The following is a 16,709-nucleotide window of genomic DNA, read 5'->3' as shown; positions in this document are numbered from 1 at the left end:
ATATATAATCTTACGAGATACCCAAATGCAAAACACTGACGGATTAGGTAGACAAGACGACGAAAGTTTCCACACGTGGGCTAGGCGCATTCAGAATGCTGTGCAATATTATGATACTTGTAGTAGAATAGGTTATAAGCGGCCACCTTATCCAAGGTCTCGTCAAGCTGTATATGCTTATATTGTGCACATTAGGAAAATAGTATCACGACTACCAAATAGGTGGTACTGTACCTACTGTAAATCTTTTATTGATCGCGGATGGAAAGCCGACGCTTCCATGGATCAAGCGGTACGACTACATTTATATAGTTGCCCAAAGCATTTTAATTTCGACTATTATACTCATCATGCTGAAATGATCCAGAAAGCCTTTAGGAGATATATAGAAAGAAGGAACAATAAAGCGGCTAGGATCATCCAGAAAGTCGCTATCCCCTGGTTATATAGACCAGGCTCTCCATTGATACAAAAGGCCGAGCGACACTTCTACTGCCTCGCAGTATCCCAAGTGTAAACCCCGAGGTTCATATTTATTTTTTCTCATTCGAATGAACAGGTAACTGAAGATTTATATTTTTTACAAAGTACAAAGAATCATGTCAACATATACCGAATTCACAAGCATTGTTAACAGCACTGACAGCACTAGTGAGGAGGTTATTTACGAGGCATCGCGCATTCAGCCTAATGTTATCTCTGACGAAACTGTCCCCAAGATTATCTGCGCATTAAAAGATACTATAGTAGTCGCATTAGTATCTGGGTTTAGCAAAACCAGTTACCTCGTCCAGGACCACGTGAAGTATATCAAGCGAATCCAGACGGCAAATTCTCCTGTATCATATGTGAAGTTCGTGGCCAGAAAACTCTTCCCAGATAATGCGGCATATACTGCTAAGATAGCAAAAATCCGCGAATCATACAAGAATAAACAAGCTCTCCTAGATAAGCTTGAGGCCCTCTTCGAATTGTATTATAATGCGACTAAGGACTCATCAACCGGTCCCCCAAAGCGAGCTATTACTAAAAACGAGGCTGAGAAAACCTTAACAGAACTTCTTGCATAAGCGGCTCCTGTGGTCCTACGATCCTGTACGAATTTAGTCTATATTTTTTATCCATGTGTAAAGGGCATACAGTAATTGAAGATAGCTATAGTATAAGTAACATAACATCATGTTGGACCGGTTACCAGTAGAAATAGTCGAACGCATTGTCACAAAGATCCCGGATACTGACCTTATTGCAGCGAGTAAGGTAGATAGAGTGTGGTGGCAGGAAGTTCGTCGAGAGGCATATAAGAGGTGGAAAAATTATGCCACTACGATCGGAGATGTGTACTGTGAAATCCGAGCTCTCGGAAAGCATTATATAAAGAGGGAAATTGACTGGATAACGTTTGAAGATGTAAACGACTTCTATAAAAGATGGATAGACCGCCTCACCGAGGATCAGCTTTATATTATGGAGAAAATGCTTAGGAATGGGATGGTCGTGGACCCCAAGAGAGGGAAACCATAGAGTATGCATTAAGTGAACAAAGATGGGGAGGTGATCCTTGGGGACTGGGAGTAGTATGAATGGACTCAACAGGAGTAAGCATTTTGTACTCGACTTTCGTAGGAATTACCCTGTGTTAGGCCGGGCAAAAAAAAAAATTAGATTCTCGTGACATAAAATTTTAAAATTGACCCGGCCGGCCGGTTTTTTTTTTTATACATGTAAAAATTTTTTATATGTAATGTTTATTATATTTTGTGTAACTTTGTAATATATAAATAAATTAAACTTGATAAATCGACCTTTATCGATCTGTAGATCTCTTTTTCATAAAAAAATATGCCGATAATAATTGTACATGTCGTGTTTAATTCTAAAACAGTATTTGAGTGGGAAGGACTTCCCGTTAATAAAGATATGAACATACAAGAATTTTTTAAAGATGTAGTTGTTGACAAATTAAATCCGGAACTATGGGAGAAAAATTGTGTAGCATATTTTAGTCATACGAAAATAGGTGAAACAGAAAAAATAGGATTGGAATGCAATGCGTGGGAGACTGTAAATCAGTGCGGAAAATATGTAACATTTAAATTACTAAATGATTCTAATGAAATACCATCTATGAATACAATCAATGCATTCGAATTAATGAGATCTGCATCAATGCATAATTATCTTCCAGAATTTAAATTACCGGCAAAAAATTTTTGGGAACAATTACGCATAGATTTAAATGAATTGATTAGAAGTAATGGAGGGGGTTGGATAGGAAAGGATAATGCAAATAATATTGGAAAAAAATTTGTTACTGATTTGGCAAAATCTATTTGGTGCGTTGATATTTGCTCTTATAAAACATTCAATGAGAGATTTAAAATCCCAGCTTTATTTACCAATTTTTTTGATCAAGCACATCCTGAAAAATACAAAAGTTCAAGAAGATCATTTGATTCAGAAGAATTACAACGTCATTATAAGATTTTGATGAATTACATTGAATTACCATGGATGGAAAAACCCAAATTTGCTTGGCTAAAAGAACCTTTACTGCTTTATGCAAATAATCTTTTAAAGTATATATGCTGAATACTTAATTAGTCAAAGAGTTATAACTGCAAGAAACCAAAGTTCTTTAACACCTGTAGTTGATGAAGAAAAGGCCGGATATATAGAAATTTTGGATGAAAATACATGGCGAAAACCTGAAGTAGTTAAAGAGTTTCGTATTCTTACGAAAACTTTAGAGGAATTGGAATATTGGGAACCTGTTAATATTAACCTATTTTGTCCAGTGTTGCGAAAGTAAGTTGGTAGCAATAATACATTACTATATAAATAACTTCTGATAAACTAATAAATAATAAATGAATTCTTATTTTTAATTAGGCAAAGATTTAGATTTGTTGAAAAATTAAAGGTGGCTTTCCCATTCAAAGTAGGAAAATACACATATCATCATGGAAATATAAAAAATTCAGTTTATGTTTGGCGTATTGGTATTAATGTTAATGAACAGGATATGATTAACAAACATTATACAATTAGAAATAATTTGAAACAGACACTCCAAGTTTATCATACAAGAGCAATGAGAAAAGAATTTTTAGATACAGTTGAACTTTATATTGGAAAAGTAGAAAAAGCAAGAATGCGCTATATCTATTCTGTTTGGTTACAAGATTCAGCAGCTTCAATTAATTCAGAAACTCAAGATATAGATGATCGTGTAGAAGTAATGTTTGAATTAGGAGATCCTGATTTAATTACGGACTTTCGTGAAATTAATGAAGGTAGATTACCTAAATATGATGTATTTTGGGAATATTCATCCAAATATTTAGAAGGAATAGCTCAAGAATCTGTTTTAGCTGTTGATGATAGAAGACATGATATATTTCAGCATCTTGCAGTTGCAATTTCAACTCGTGATTTCCGAAATCAAGTACTTAAAATTTGTCCTCCAAATATACCAATTCCATCTGTACAATGGATTAGACTACAATTTTGGCCAAAAAATCCAACACATAAAAGTAGTGTGCAATTTACTGGTAAACTCCCAATTAAATTTATGGTGCAAGCAAGGCAATTACGTTGTAATCATGAAGATTTACATTATGCTAGTGCTTTGTTTCGTTATCAAAAGGAAATGGCAATACTTTTACGTATGAATTCATGGTTAATTTTTATGGATGATAAACATAGATGTAAAGTAGGTGAACCAGGATATCCAGTTGCAGCTGTTGAAAGAGGGCGACAAGTAATAGTATCAAAAAATAAGGCTTTTAAAGTCACAGATCATGATTTTACAAAGTGTGGTATCATTCCAAGTGTAACAATGTTATGTGAAATTCCTGCTACAATTGAAGAGTCATTTTATCATGGACAAGTATATATTAGTTTAAAAGATCCTATATTTCAACCATCAGATTCATTACGCCATATGACAGAATTATATAAAATATTAAATAATACAAATGAAAATAAGCCTTATTTATTACTTTATACTGATGGAGGACCTGATCATCAAGTTACTTATGTTCGTGTTCAATTAGCATTAATAGCATTATTTTTGAAGTTAGATTTAGATTTGTTAATTGCTGTTAGAACTCCACCAGGTCATTCTTGGAAGAATCCAGTTGAACGTATAATGTCAATATTGAATCTTGGTATGCAAAGTATTGGTTTAATGCGTGATAAATTGAGTAATGATTTAGAAAATTTAATGAAAAAATGCAATTCTATGGAGGAAATTCGCACATATTCAAAGGATGAACCACAATTGAAAAATGAATTAATAAATAGTTTACAGGCACCAATTAACTTAATGGAAGGTATCTTTAAACGATTATCACTAAAAGATGAGCCATTTATAACTTATAAATCAGCAACAGAAGAAGAAATTAAAGATTTATGGGAATCTTTATTAGAAATTGAAGATTCATTAAATATGGATGATAGAACAAAAAAGGATATTAAGGATAAAGTAAGTAGATTTTATTTAATATTTATTTATTAAAATAATTACTAAAAATTAATAATTAATTTTTATTTTAATAGGCTAAATTACAAGAATTTTATGACCACTGTTGCAAGTCACGTCATTATTTTTTTCAAATAAAAAAGTGTGGGGCAATTGATTGTAATATTTGTAAGCCAATAAGAAGTGATGAACTTGATTTTTCACAAGTTCATTCATTACCCGACCCAGTTCCAATAGCTGACAAAACTAATTATAAACAATTTGAGGATGTATATGGTACAATTACAACAGAGCAATATAGACCATCTTTATTAAATCAACAACAAAAAAAGAAGAGAGCTCATATAGAATTTGGTCCTACTGCTCAATTTGTAAGGAATGTTGGAATAGTAATTGAATGTTGTGAATGCAACAAATGGCGTGTATTATATAGCAAAAGCAAGTTATCTCCCTTTGAAGTATCCATTTTGGAAAGATATCTGGATACCATTCAATATACATGTGGTGATTCTTTTGAAGCTTTAGTGGAAAATGTGGAACAAAATGAATCAAATATTAATGGTGATGAGAATAGTGAACATGATTATGTAGGAGAAATTTTTAAAAAAGTAAAAGTTGATGATATGTTAATATGTAATAATCCAACAGAAATTTCTTATTATTCAAGTGGTTTATTTGAAGAAATTTGTTTTCAGTGTGGAAAAGTACCAGAAGATGAATGCGACGAATCTGATAGACCCAATTTAAATGAAGGATTTTATTATTATTGTGATGAGTGTCATACAACAGTTTCAAGTAAAAAAAAACGTGGTAAGAATACCAAGTTTCAAGTATCAAAAAGATCACGAAAATAATATGTTGAAATTAAAATTTTATATAATAAAACAATTAATAATTTCATTATATAAAGTCACGTGATAAAAAATTTTACTATAAAAAAAAAATCTTGAATTTTTGTAAAACAGACCCGGCCGGGTCACGAGAATCTAAATTTTTTTTTTGCCCGGCCTTAACGAAAAAATAAGGAGAGTAAAAGGGAAAGAGGGAGTGAAAGAAACAAAAGGAACGAAAAGATCAAGTGGGAATGAAAAAAAAAATGAAAGAATGGAGGGGGACGAAATAGAGCAAAAGGGGAATAAAAAAATGAAAGGAACAAAGGGTAGTGTAAAGAGAAGTGGGAATGGAAAAAAAATGAAAATAACAAAAGATAGTGTAAAGGAACAAAAAAGATGAAGTAGGCATGGAATAAAAATGAAAGAAACGAAGGTTTGTGTAAAAGACGAAAGGAACATAGAGGAAATAAAAAACAACGGAAAAAATGAAGTAAGGGAAGAATAAAAAGAGCAAAAGAGATGAAGAGACAAAAAGAAAACAAAAAAGTGGAGAAGGGACGAAAATGAGATAAAGGGAGACCAAGTAAAAACCAAACCCATAAAATTAAAAAGAAGAAATAAAGTTAGTAGGGAACGGAAATTACATGTAATGAATAGACAAAAACAAAAAAATAAAAAACATACCTTAGTAGTTACAAAGAAGAACCGAAAGACCTAATTAAATTCCTAATTATAAACAAAAAAATCTTTAATTTACTTAGTATTACATTATAATACTAAATTTTCTATTTAAACAAACTTATTGGTCCCGGTGCAAAGCAACGGGTGATTGCTAGTGTTTTTTAAAAAAATTCCCACGCTATCATCATAAGAACCGGTTTATATAGGTTTACGTAGGTTTATATTGATACTTATTCTTTTTTAAACGATTACCATGATAAAACTTTGACATGTAAAATAACTTAATTAATTTAGACTACTTTTTTTTTAAAAAAAAGAAAACCATTTACAGCTATATTTGGAAAGTAAGTATTAATATAAGTTTAATCCAGAGTTTATCAGGTTTTCTTTTATTAAATCCGGTTTTACCATCATTTTATTTACGTTGAAATTTGAAAATTAGTCACTTATTGGTTTAAAATTCATTATAACCGTATTAATAGAATTAACTGAATTTCATTCTAAACCAAAATTAAACATTGTCGTTTTAGAGTGGTGAGTAGTTTAACAAATATTTCGTTTATTTGAATAGGTATACAATATTACAAAATACATATAATAATCTTTCAGGAATGCATACAATTTATACAATTTGAAAAATATCAATCACAAATATAAAATAACTTTCGAATAAAACATGAAAATATTTTTGTATTCATATATATCGCACTCGATGTTTGTTAATTATTGACAAATTTAAAAATCATTTTTCGGTGTGGTCAGTCATAATGTTATTCAATTTTTTAATTTATTTATTTAGTGTACTCAGATTTAAAAATTACACAAAGAAATTTAGAATAGTCGCAAAAATTTTAATACAAATTTGACCTGTCTAATAACAAAATCATGCTTTTCTATAACAAGCGTGCAGTATATGGTCTTTTTGAAATTAATACGATTTGAGTATATATTTTCCTTAGTTGATAGCATAATTGTATCGCCAAATGCAGGTTGTCGAACCATTTGCATGTATATTTTGATCGTAATAAAAAATTACAGTATCACGTTCGTTATACAATATCGGTATAAGCTAAATTTACTTTTTTTCAATAAAAGTTCTGACCAATTTTCACTGCAACTGAAAAGTCATTTGATATTTTTCTTGGCTTCCTGCGGAATATAAATTACTTTCTATCATATATACTGTAATGTTTGGAAAATGAAAAAGAAATCATTGCCATGACAAACTTTATTTTGATTGTTACACTTAATTTATTTAAATGATTTGTGTGTATATGCACGTAACGATACATATAGTAAATATGAAAGAACAAAATGAAAATAAAAAAAGAAATAACCTATCACCAAATTTATTTTATTATACATGATACATTTAGCTTACTAGGCGTAACAGCCGTAACATGTACTACATGCAATATGATTGTCACAAGAGCGATGTAGGAAGCACAAATGCATTTCACTGTGAGACTGATTATCCATTGTACTTCTGTTGTGCATGCGTGTAATGATGTACATTTTTATTTTTATTTTTATTGAACAGTAATAGTTAGCGAATACAAATTTTATAAACATATCAGAAATGAAGAAGTAAAATAAAAAAAAGAACTAAACTATCAGAAGAATCTACTTCGACGGTGGGGCAATTAAATACGAAACTATTAAAGATATAACCAACTACACCTAAAAACCATTTCTTTAATTAACCCACTACCTCCCATACACTAGCCGAAACTTGGTAAGTTGAAGCCCGCCCTGCAGAAGAAAGTAAAATTGACCCTATAAAATTATATAAATCAAACTACTAAAATCTATGATGGCGCTACGAAGTAAGATTAGTATAAAATTCTATTATATTTTTACCAAAATAAATGTAATTCCTAACACTATCTAAAGAATCATAATGAATATTATTAGTATAACTACTATTATTACTAGGTAATGAACGAACGCTTTTGAATTCTAATTTTTTCTTTTTAGTTAATCCTATAGAATGTTCAAATTCCTTCAAATGCGAACACCTTGGAATCCAAACTTCTTCGAATATAGCATTAAAAATAAACTGTCTCATTTGAACCAAAACATCAACAACATTTTTCTTTGTAGTCCAGGAATTCAATAATTCTGAAAGCGACATAGGTATAATACCTTTAATCAAGTCAATAAAAGTAAACACGTTAGGATCATAAGATATATCCCATATATCAAGTGCCATAAGAGCATTAAAATCTTGTATATTATCATTATATTCTAATATCCAAGTTAAGAGATGATTAATAGTCTTATCTCGAATGTTGTTAATAATATCATAATGACCACTACACGTCCAGACATGATTAAAGGTTTCGTCTTGTAGACCACATATAGGGCACATCCAACCATCATATAAGTCAAACAATGATTTCTTCATCTGTTCAATTGTAGGAATTTCTTCAATTAACAAGTGAACTTTTTGAGCTTTCGTTTTAGAAGAAGAAACAGAAGTTTCATTGTTATTTATGTCACAATTTAAACAACTAAATGTGGATGTCCAGTCGACTTCTAGCGTGCGATATTTAGAATTTCTATTCAAATTAATAAATTTTTCTAAACCTTTGTAGTTGCATATATTTTTCAAAAATGAGCGCAGCTTATTTTCAATAATAATTCCATTCCAACAAGGAAGAACTTTCATCATACAAGCGTTCTGTCGTAAAACTATATAGCGATCTTGATCAGTATGTGCAATTTTCGCCAAATTATCTACATAATTATTACCCATATCATCACCATGAGCAACAACCTTAAACATTTCCACATGCAAGTTCAATGTTAATATGATTCTACATAAAATAGCCCATAAGAAATTATTATTAGCCTTAAAGTATTCACGTGAGGTTTGAGAAAATCTTGACTTCTTCAATTTTTCAAATTGAGTAATCACGTTAAGCGAGTCTGTGTTAATTCTAACTTTACTATTTTTTGGAACAACGCTTAATGCTAAAAGAACAGCTAACAATTCTCCTCTATATGCAGAAGGCCATTTATCAATAGTAGAATAAAATTCGACATGAGGTATATCAAACAAATCACTAATCTGAGCGAAGACGCAACTGATACTACACTGCTCAGTACCTAATTCGATTAAAGATCCATCAGTGTAAAATTCAAAAATATAATAATTGTTATTGTCAAAAGGAGCTAATGTTCGTTGTATAGTTAACAAGTCATTTCTTGAAATTGAAGAATCTAATAAATCTAAAATTATATTATCTTGTAATTGTGAAGAAGGAGAAATCACGTGATTTTGCGTTAACGCTTGATTTATAATATCATATTTCTTTTTTGCAAAATCAAAAATGTCAAAAATATTAAATTCTATTAAGTTTGTAAGTTGACTAGGTGCAAATTGAGAATCTGTTAATAATGGTACTAAACATTCCCAGTCAGCAGAAAACGTACAAGGTGATCGAGTTGATAATGATGCATTAGCAGCACATCCATATTCCATACATTGATATATATAAGTATGTGTATCGGTACATCGAGACATATCAATATGAAAATGTTTAATAACAGGTCGTTTTGTTTCATCTATTCCTTGAATCTTTCCAATGACTACAGAGTTAAATTGTGAATTATAACATGCAACTAAAGATCTATTTTTTTTAGTAACATCATATGATCGAGTCTCTTCCACATTATCAATACGAGCGCCAAATAATTGTGTTATATTATGATTCAAATGAACACCATCTGAAGTAATTAAATTTCTAATATCTGAATACCATTTAGTTTCTTTCCGTTGTGAAAAAATAGGAATATAAGCCTTAATAAGTATTTCTTTCCATAACAATAAACGAAATTTATCACCTGAAATAATTTGATCTAAAAATAAGATATTCTTTTCACGAAGTCTCTTCCTATGTTTAGAATAATATGCATTATCTACCACGTCTTCCAAAGGAATTTTACCTCCTTTAATTGATGGAAAAATATTATCATCTAAATATTCTAACGAAATATTATTATCATAGCATAATAAAAGCATATTAAGAATATAATTATTTTTTTGTGTGTGCGGAACACGATTATAAGGAAGTTTTTCTATTAATGGGCGCGATGTCCATAATTGATCCTGTAAGGATTTTAAACGAATTTCAGTAACTTTTCCTAAGAGACCATTGTCGTTAAGTTGAATACAAAAATCCGTAATTTTGGCTTGAAGTTGATTGTCGTAAAAATCTCTATATCCATATATATAAGGATTATTGAGTATAGCGTTAGGCGCTGAACGAGCGAATTTTAATTTGTTTTTAAACATCCTTCTAAAAGGAATAATTAAAGATTCTGTTTGTGTTTTTGATAAAGCCATAACTTGTGACCAGTATTCAACTCGAGGGATGATAATTCTATTAAATATATATAAAATATGTTTATCAGTAATCTTCTTTTTATACATAAGATTAACTAAATGGTCTATTTCATTCTTGATCTTGAACATCAAATAATTTCCATCATGTTCAATATTGAAATATACTCCCAGGATACGCATAGGTTCGTGTGGATGTTTGGCTTTAATATTAATTTCTTCACGACCAAATTTGATTGAAATTTTATCATTGTAATTATGAGAATATTTACGCTTCTCAGTTGTAGACCGCATCATAAGCTCAGACTTTTCTTTGTTAATTTGAATATCGTTAAGACGATAAAATGTATCAGCGATGTATAACATTTTTTCCAATTTTGATTTTTCATCAGTAATCCATTGAGTATCATCCATATACGCCATAATGGAAACATTTTGTTGATTAAGAACACCTTCTTCTTGAACAACTGATTTTGATATACAAGAAATATTATATCCCAATTGTTGTTTATCAATTTCTGCTAAAAGAGGATCGTAATAAATACACCAAAGCAACGGTGAAATAACTTCTCCTTGATCGATTCCTGTAAGAACATCATAAGGTGTAGTTTTTCCATACGCAGTGATTACTTGATTTTTTCTATCTTTAAAAAGTTCTAAAATGAGGGATGAAAAATCGTTAGGAATTTTAATTCTATCCATCGCTTTTTTGAGTTGAAAGATGTTCACACGATCATAGGCCTTTCCCATATCCTGAGAGAGTATCCATAATTCATTATTATTATCGATTGAATCTTGAATAACTTCGTTCATAATCCTTATCGGTTCAAATGTTGATTGTTTAGGCAGACCCGCGAATTGGTTTGCCTTTAATACGTTATTATCTTTCAAAATAATTGCTAAACGACGATTTAGCAAAGAAATGAGTGCTTTTCGAGTGGTTTCTAAAAGAGTAATAGGGCGAGAGTTTGATAATTCACAATTAAAGGGTTTAGGTTTAGCAATAGGAAAGACCGTCGCTTCTTTCCATTGTTTTGGTAAATATCCCAATTCTATAATCTTATAAATTAAATAATATAAAATATGATTACAATCATCACTTAGATGTTTCAACATTTCATTCGACACGCCTGAAGGTCCTGTCGCTTTTCCATTAGATAGTTGTCGAATAATATCTAACCATTCATCATAAGATGGAGCGTCCATAATACCAGAATATATATTTTCGTTAATATGAGGCTGTGGTTTATATTGTTCTTTCCATCTGCCTTGTATTGGTTTCTTTCTATTAACAGAGCCCGCTACTGTTTGAAAATGACGATTTGTTTCTTCCATCACCTGATTTTCATCTGTAATTAAAACTTCATTACCATTATGATCTTTCTTATAAATTTTTTCAATTGAAATAGAAACCATTTCTTTTTCTGTAATAGATTGAATCATTCTTCCTTGATCATCTTTATAATTATCACATCGCTTTTTGATGTTAGAGATAATTTGTTCTTGTTCCATAATGTTAAGTTCAAGTTTAAAAACAATTCTCAATTGTTTTCTAATTTCATTAAGTTCGTCAAGATAACTATGGAACTGATCATTATTTAAGAAATTAAAACTAGTATCAGAAGTAACTAATTCGTACTTGTCTTTTAGTTTAATTATCGTGTTTTGATAATTAATCCATTTGTCGATCATTTCCTGATTTGGATAGTTTCTTAATCCTGTGATACATGAGCGGATTTCTTGAATACGATTAATAATATATCTTAAGTCAAAGTAAACGGACAACTTTTTTTCAGGAGCACATTTGATTTTCTGTTTTATAACTTTTTTGTTTTTTATATTTTCATTAGCAGATTTCATGATAAGTTGTCTAAGAGAATCCCACACATGATCAACATGTTTTCTTTTCGTGATCGATCGATCCTTTAGTTTGAGTCTTTCGATTTCATGATCCAAACCAGCACGGAAATTATTCCATGTAAATTCATCATCTTCCTGATCCATTTCATCGTATAAAAACACAGTACGAGTTATTTTCTTTTTACTTTTGTTAATCTTAGGTAATGTTTTTCCTATAAATAATTGTGTATCAAGCGATAAAGTGACAGTATTATGATCAGTTGTAAAATGATCATTTTCTATTACAGTACTATTTAAACTTTGGCAAGTATTGGTAATGAAGCCCAAGTATAATCTATTCTTGATTTTTCATTAGAATCATTAGGCGGAATATAAGTATATATATTTTCGTCATCTTCGTTAAATATTGGAATTGTATCTAAGAGGTGTCTGTTTTCTAGCATTTTGAACAATTTGAAATACCATCTATTATTAACAAATGCCATCAAATATTTTCTATAATTAATATTGAAATCACCCATAATGATTATTTCCATATTCTTGTTTTTCGCATCATCGATAGTATTTTCGATATATTGATATAGCTCCTCAATTTGTGTTCTTTCTTTTTTATTAGCGTTAATGTACACCTGAATTAACCTAACATTTTTCTTTTGACTAAAATTTAAGTCTAGATATATAACACGGCCTTTATGACCAACCGCTTTATGAACAAAAATATCGTATTTATTGCTAACGATAATTCCTACACCTTGACCTTTACCCCCTTGTTGTGAATAATCAAAATAACCATGGAAACCAAATTGTTGTTGCCATATTTTCGATTGTCTATAAGAAAGATTAGTCTCGGCTAATCCATATATGTCAATATCATTGTTTTTCATCGCATCTAACGTGAAAATTAATTTGTCTTTACTAAGGGTACGAATATTCGTAGTAGCTATTTTCGTTATTGAAGAATTTTTTAAAAAATTTTTAGTAATTAATGGATTGTTATTTTCTATTTGGGGGAAATTTTTTTGTTGTTGAGAAGTCGAACTAAAGGGAGATATTATATTATTGTTCATCATTAAAAATAATTATACGACAGAATCATCAAAAACTTCATCATTATCCCCAATAATGATGAAGCTGAAGGGCCGCCAGCTAACATGTTGTAAAGTGATGAGAGTAAGGATTTAGTTTCCTTGTGGTTTTCTTGTATTTGTTTTTGTTGTGCAACAATGCTTTGGATATTTTGATCAGATTTCTGAAATTGTTGTGATTGAAGAACGGATTTATTTGCTAGTTCATCTTCATCTTCACTTGATTCAGAGTCACTTTTACAGCGTTTTTTCGCTGCTTTAACTTCTGCACCAGAAACAGATTGTTGATTTTTCTTTTTCGTACTAGTTGGGACCAGATGCGCTTTATCACATTTAAGCGCTTGTTGTGCAGTAACAACTTCACTAATTTGCTTGCCAGTGTCACCAATGAGTGATTCCATTTTAAGCATTTTGTCTTCCACCTTTCTTATAGTGCTAATAATTTGTTCCTTGAATTTTAAAAACATCGGATGATTATTGAAATCTTCACTATCGTCATCATCATTATCATGATTGCTGCGAGCTTTTCCTAGATCACGTGATCCAGATGGAATATTATTATTAGATTTAGAACTATTTCTGGGCTTTTGTTTAGATTTAGCCGCATCCGCATACGACTTTTTCAAATTTTTCCAATTATCAGCGCCACTAACAAAACGTTTAGATTGAGATTTGTTAATATCTTTGTTGGTACAGTCTTTGGCCATATGAGTGGGATTACCGCAAATATTACAAATGCGATCTTCCTCTTTACTCCAGTATAATTGTCGAGTACCTGCGTTACCCTTTTTGAATTCAATTTTCATTTGTCTGGCTGCCACCAAATCATCTTGTGAAGAAAAATGAATGTAAGCATATCGACACCTTTGATATTTACCACGAATCATAACAGCTGGGATGAAACAAGTTTTCCCTTTACATTGTGTCATAACTTCCTTAAGATCATAACCACTAGTTTGATAATGTAAACCTGATAATCTTAACGAGAATTGCTTCCTTTTCTCGCGTTCCTCCTTGCTCAATAACAGGGGTAAAACTCTAACTATGTCTTTATTAATATGATAGCTCCATTGTTCATTGAAATAATCAATAGAATTCGCATCTTTATACGTAATGAAAGCAACTTGGTAAAGACCAGCACCTCGTGTATAAATTTTCTCAATTTCACCAAGATCTTCAAAGGACTCACGAATTTCGCGTACCTGCCTATACGCAGGAATGTCGATTACTTGAATTGTACGACTATTGGAATTTTGTGACATATCACTATTCTTATCATTTGTAGTAGGCACCTTCTCAGGCTTCAATGGGGTAGGTTGAAGTTTCACATTAAACACTACACCCGAATCACCTTCTTTTTGCTCCTGCGTGTAATGATGTACATTAAAACAATAAAAAGATATTATTGGGCGTTTTTTATAAAACTAGTAACAATTTTGTTGATCATTTGTTGATCATTTATTTTTAAATTTATTATAAATTTTGTCACGAGATTTTCTATGGAAATCATTTCTCAATTTGTTATTAAAACACCTGCTGAATTGCCTCGAAATTGAAAATCATTTCTCTTTTTATAAAAAAATTTCCTTTTTGGTAAAAAACTCTCAAATTAATCTTATATAACTTTATGTAAAATGACAATGACAATGTCAATGTCAGTGACAATGTCAATGTCAATGTCAATGTCAATGTCAATGTCAATGTCAATGTCAATGTCAATGTCAATGTCAATGTCAATGAAAAAAACTTCTAATGCTAACTTTTCGCAAAAACTCTTCCTGTGCCACTGAAAATACCTGTTAAATTGAGACATCATTCAATATTTGCATGTTTTCATTTGTTTGCTGATCAATTTCGCTATTATAATATTATTTACTGTTGTAGCATTTTCGCTATAATTTAAAAAATTTTTAAATAATTTTAACAAAAAACATTTTATTGTTAATTAATAAATTATAGTTTTTCAATTTAATTTTTAAAATGTTAATTTTAAAATAATACATGTATTATGACAATTTCTCTCTATAAAAAAAATAAAATAAATAAAATAAATAATAAGTAGAGGTTAGAACCATCCAAAAAAACCTTACTAAGTAGTAAATTTTATGTATTTATTTATCCATTCCTAGGAGATTTTGCAGTGAAAATTAACTATTGATTATACTATAATAAACAGATTTGAAAATTTGAGTAATTCAGAAAGATTTGCATTATTTTACAATTGTAATAGCAGGAGATATAATTTGGCCTATCGGTCATATATGTAATACGTATTACCAATTTAAATATAGGATTTCCGATTTTACATGTGATCATGTATTACGGTTATTAACAAAGAATTTTTTTATTTTTTCAGCTGATTATTTTTTTGTCTTTTCATTTACAAAAACCTAATAAAATAGAAGTAAAATTTTATTTTTTTTCCTTAAATATAAACACAAACATATTTAAATTAAATAACTCAGAATTTAAATATAAACAAATATTATAGTTTGTTTACACATATTTCAAATTATGGTTTGAGCATTTTGGCCAAAGTAAATCTTGCTCTTTAATTAAAAGTAGTTCAGCAAGTTTGAAGCTGTTAAGATATTAATCTACATGAAAGCACAGTTAATATTTTTGGAGTTATTTACATTTTTACATAATAGTACTAAGTTACAAATTTTTTTTTTACCTTCAGAGCGTATTTTGGGCAGTTTAGTCAAAGTAAATCGACTTCTTATATTAATTGAAAGTTTTTTGGCGGGTCAAAATCTCCTTGGATATTAATTTTCATGAAGGTACAGTTAATACTTGAAGGGTTATTCACGTTTTTCACAATGGAATTTTATTTTTTCTGTTTTATCACTTTAGAGCGTATTTTCGACACTTTAGTCAAAGTAAATCGACTTCTTATATTAATTGTAAGTTGTTCAGCGAGTAATAATCTGTTCGAATATTGGTTTTCATGAAGGTACAGTTAATATTTGAAGAGTTATTCACGTTTTTCACAACGGTACTCATTCACGAATTTTATTTTTTCCGTTTTGTCACTTCAGAGCGTATTTTGAGCACTTTAGTCAAAGTATATCGACTTCTTATATTAATTGAATGTTGTTCAGCAGGTGATAATCTACTTGGATATTAATTTTCACGAAGGTACAGTTAATACTTGAAGAGTTATTCACGTTTTTCACAACGGTACTCATTCACGAATTTTATTTTTTCCGTTTTGTCACTTCAGAGCGTATTTTGAGCACTTTAGTCAAAGTAAATCGACTTCTTATATTAATTGAAAGTTGTTCAGCGGGTCATAATCTGCCTGGATATTAATTTTCATGGAGGTACAGTTAATACTTGAAGAGTTATTCACGTTTTTCACAACGGTACTCATTCACGAATTTTATTTTTTCTGTTTTGTCACTTCAGAGCGT

The 16,709-nt window shown here is 30.2% G+C and overlaps 5 protein-coding genes across 5 annotated transcripts; all 5 read left to right on the top strand.

Moving 5' to 3' along the window:
* Positions 1 to 25: 25 nt before the first annotated feature.
* Positions 26 to 517, top strand: OCT59_017813 (uncharacterized protein; the record flags this gene model as incomplete). The annotated part of the gene is made up of 1 exon (XM_066137735.1): positions 26 to 517. One exon carries the CDS (start codon positions 26 to 28, stop codon positions 515 to 517), a length of 492 nt encoding a protein of 163 aa, XP_066004283.1.
* Positions 518 to 599: 82 nt separating this feature from the next.
* Positions 600 to 1,070, top strand: OCT59_017812 (uncharacterized protein; the record flags this gene model as incomplete). Its single annotated transcript, XM_066137734.1, has 1 exon — positions 600 to 1,070. The coding sequence occupies one exon, from the start codon at positions 600 to 602 to the stop codon at positions 1,068 to 1,070; it is 471 nt and encodes a 156-aa protein (XP_066004282.1).
* Positions 1,071 to 1,179: 109 nt separating this feature from the next.
* On the top strand, positions 1,180 to 1,524 carry OCT59_017811 (uncharacterized protein; the record flags this gene model as incomplete). The annotated part of the gene is made up of 1 exon (XM_066137733.1): positions 1,180 to 1,524. One exon carries the CDS (start codon positions 1,180 to 1,182, stop codon positions 1,522 to 1,524), a length of 345 nt encoding a protein of 114 aa, XP_066004281.1.
* Positions 1,525 to 1,842: 318 nt separating this feature from the next.
* On the top strand, positions 1,843 to 2,812 carry OCT59_017810 (uncharacterized protein; the record flags this gene model as incomplete). Its single annotated transcript, XM_066137732.1, has 2 exons — positions 1,843 to 2,579; positions 2,635 to 2,812. The coding sequence occupies 2 exons, from the start codon at positions 1,843 to 1,845 to the stop codon at positions 2,810 to 2,812; spliced, it is 915 nt and encodes a 304-aa protein (XP_066004280.1).
* A 1,641-nt stretch (positions 2,813 to 4,453) lies between these two features.
* On the top strand, positions 4,454 to 5,340 carry OCT59_017809 (uncharacterized protein; the record flags this gene model as incomplete). The annotated part of the gene is made up of 2 exons (XM_066137731.1): positions 4,454 to 4,489; positions 4,564 to 5,340. 2 exons carry the CDS (start codon positions 4,454 to 4,456, stop codon positions 5,338 to 5,340), a joined length of 813 nt encoding a protein of 270 aa, XP_066004279.1.
* Between the last annotated feature and the right edge of the window lie 11,369 nt (positions 5,341 to 16,709).

Source organism: Rhizophagus irregularis, chromosome 26, assembly GCF_026210795.1.
Source record: "Rhizophagus irregularis chromosome 26, complete sequence".
Classification (NCBI taxonomy): domain Eukaryota; kingdom Fungi; phylum Glomeromycota; class Glomeromycetes; order Glomerales; family Glomeraceae; genus Rhizophagus; species Rhizophagus irregularis.
Note: the sequence above shows the minus strand (reverse complement) of the source record. Positions and strands in the feature narration are given on the sequence as shown.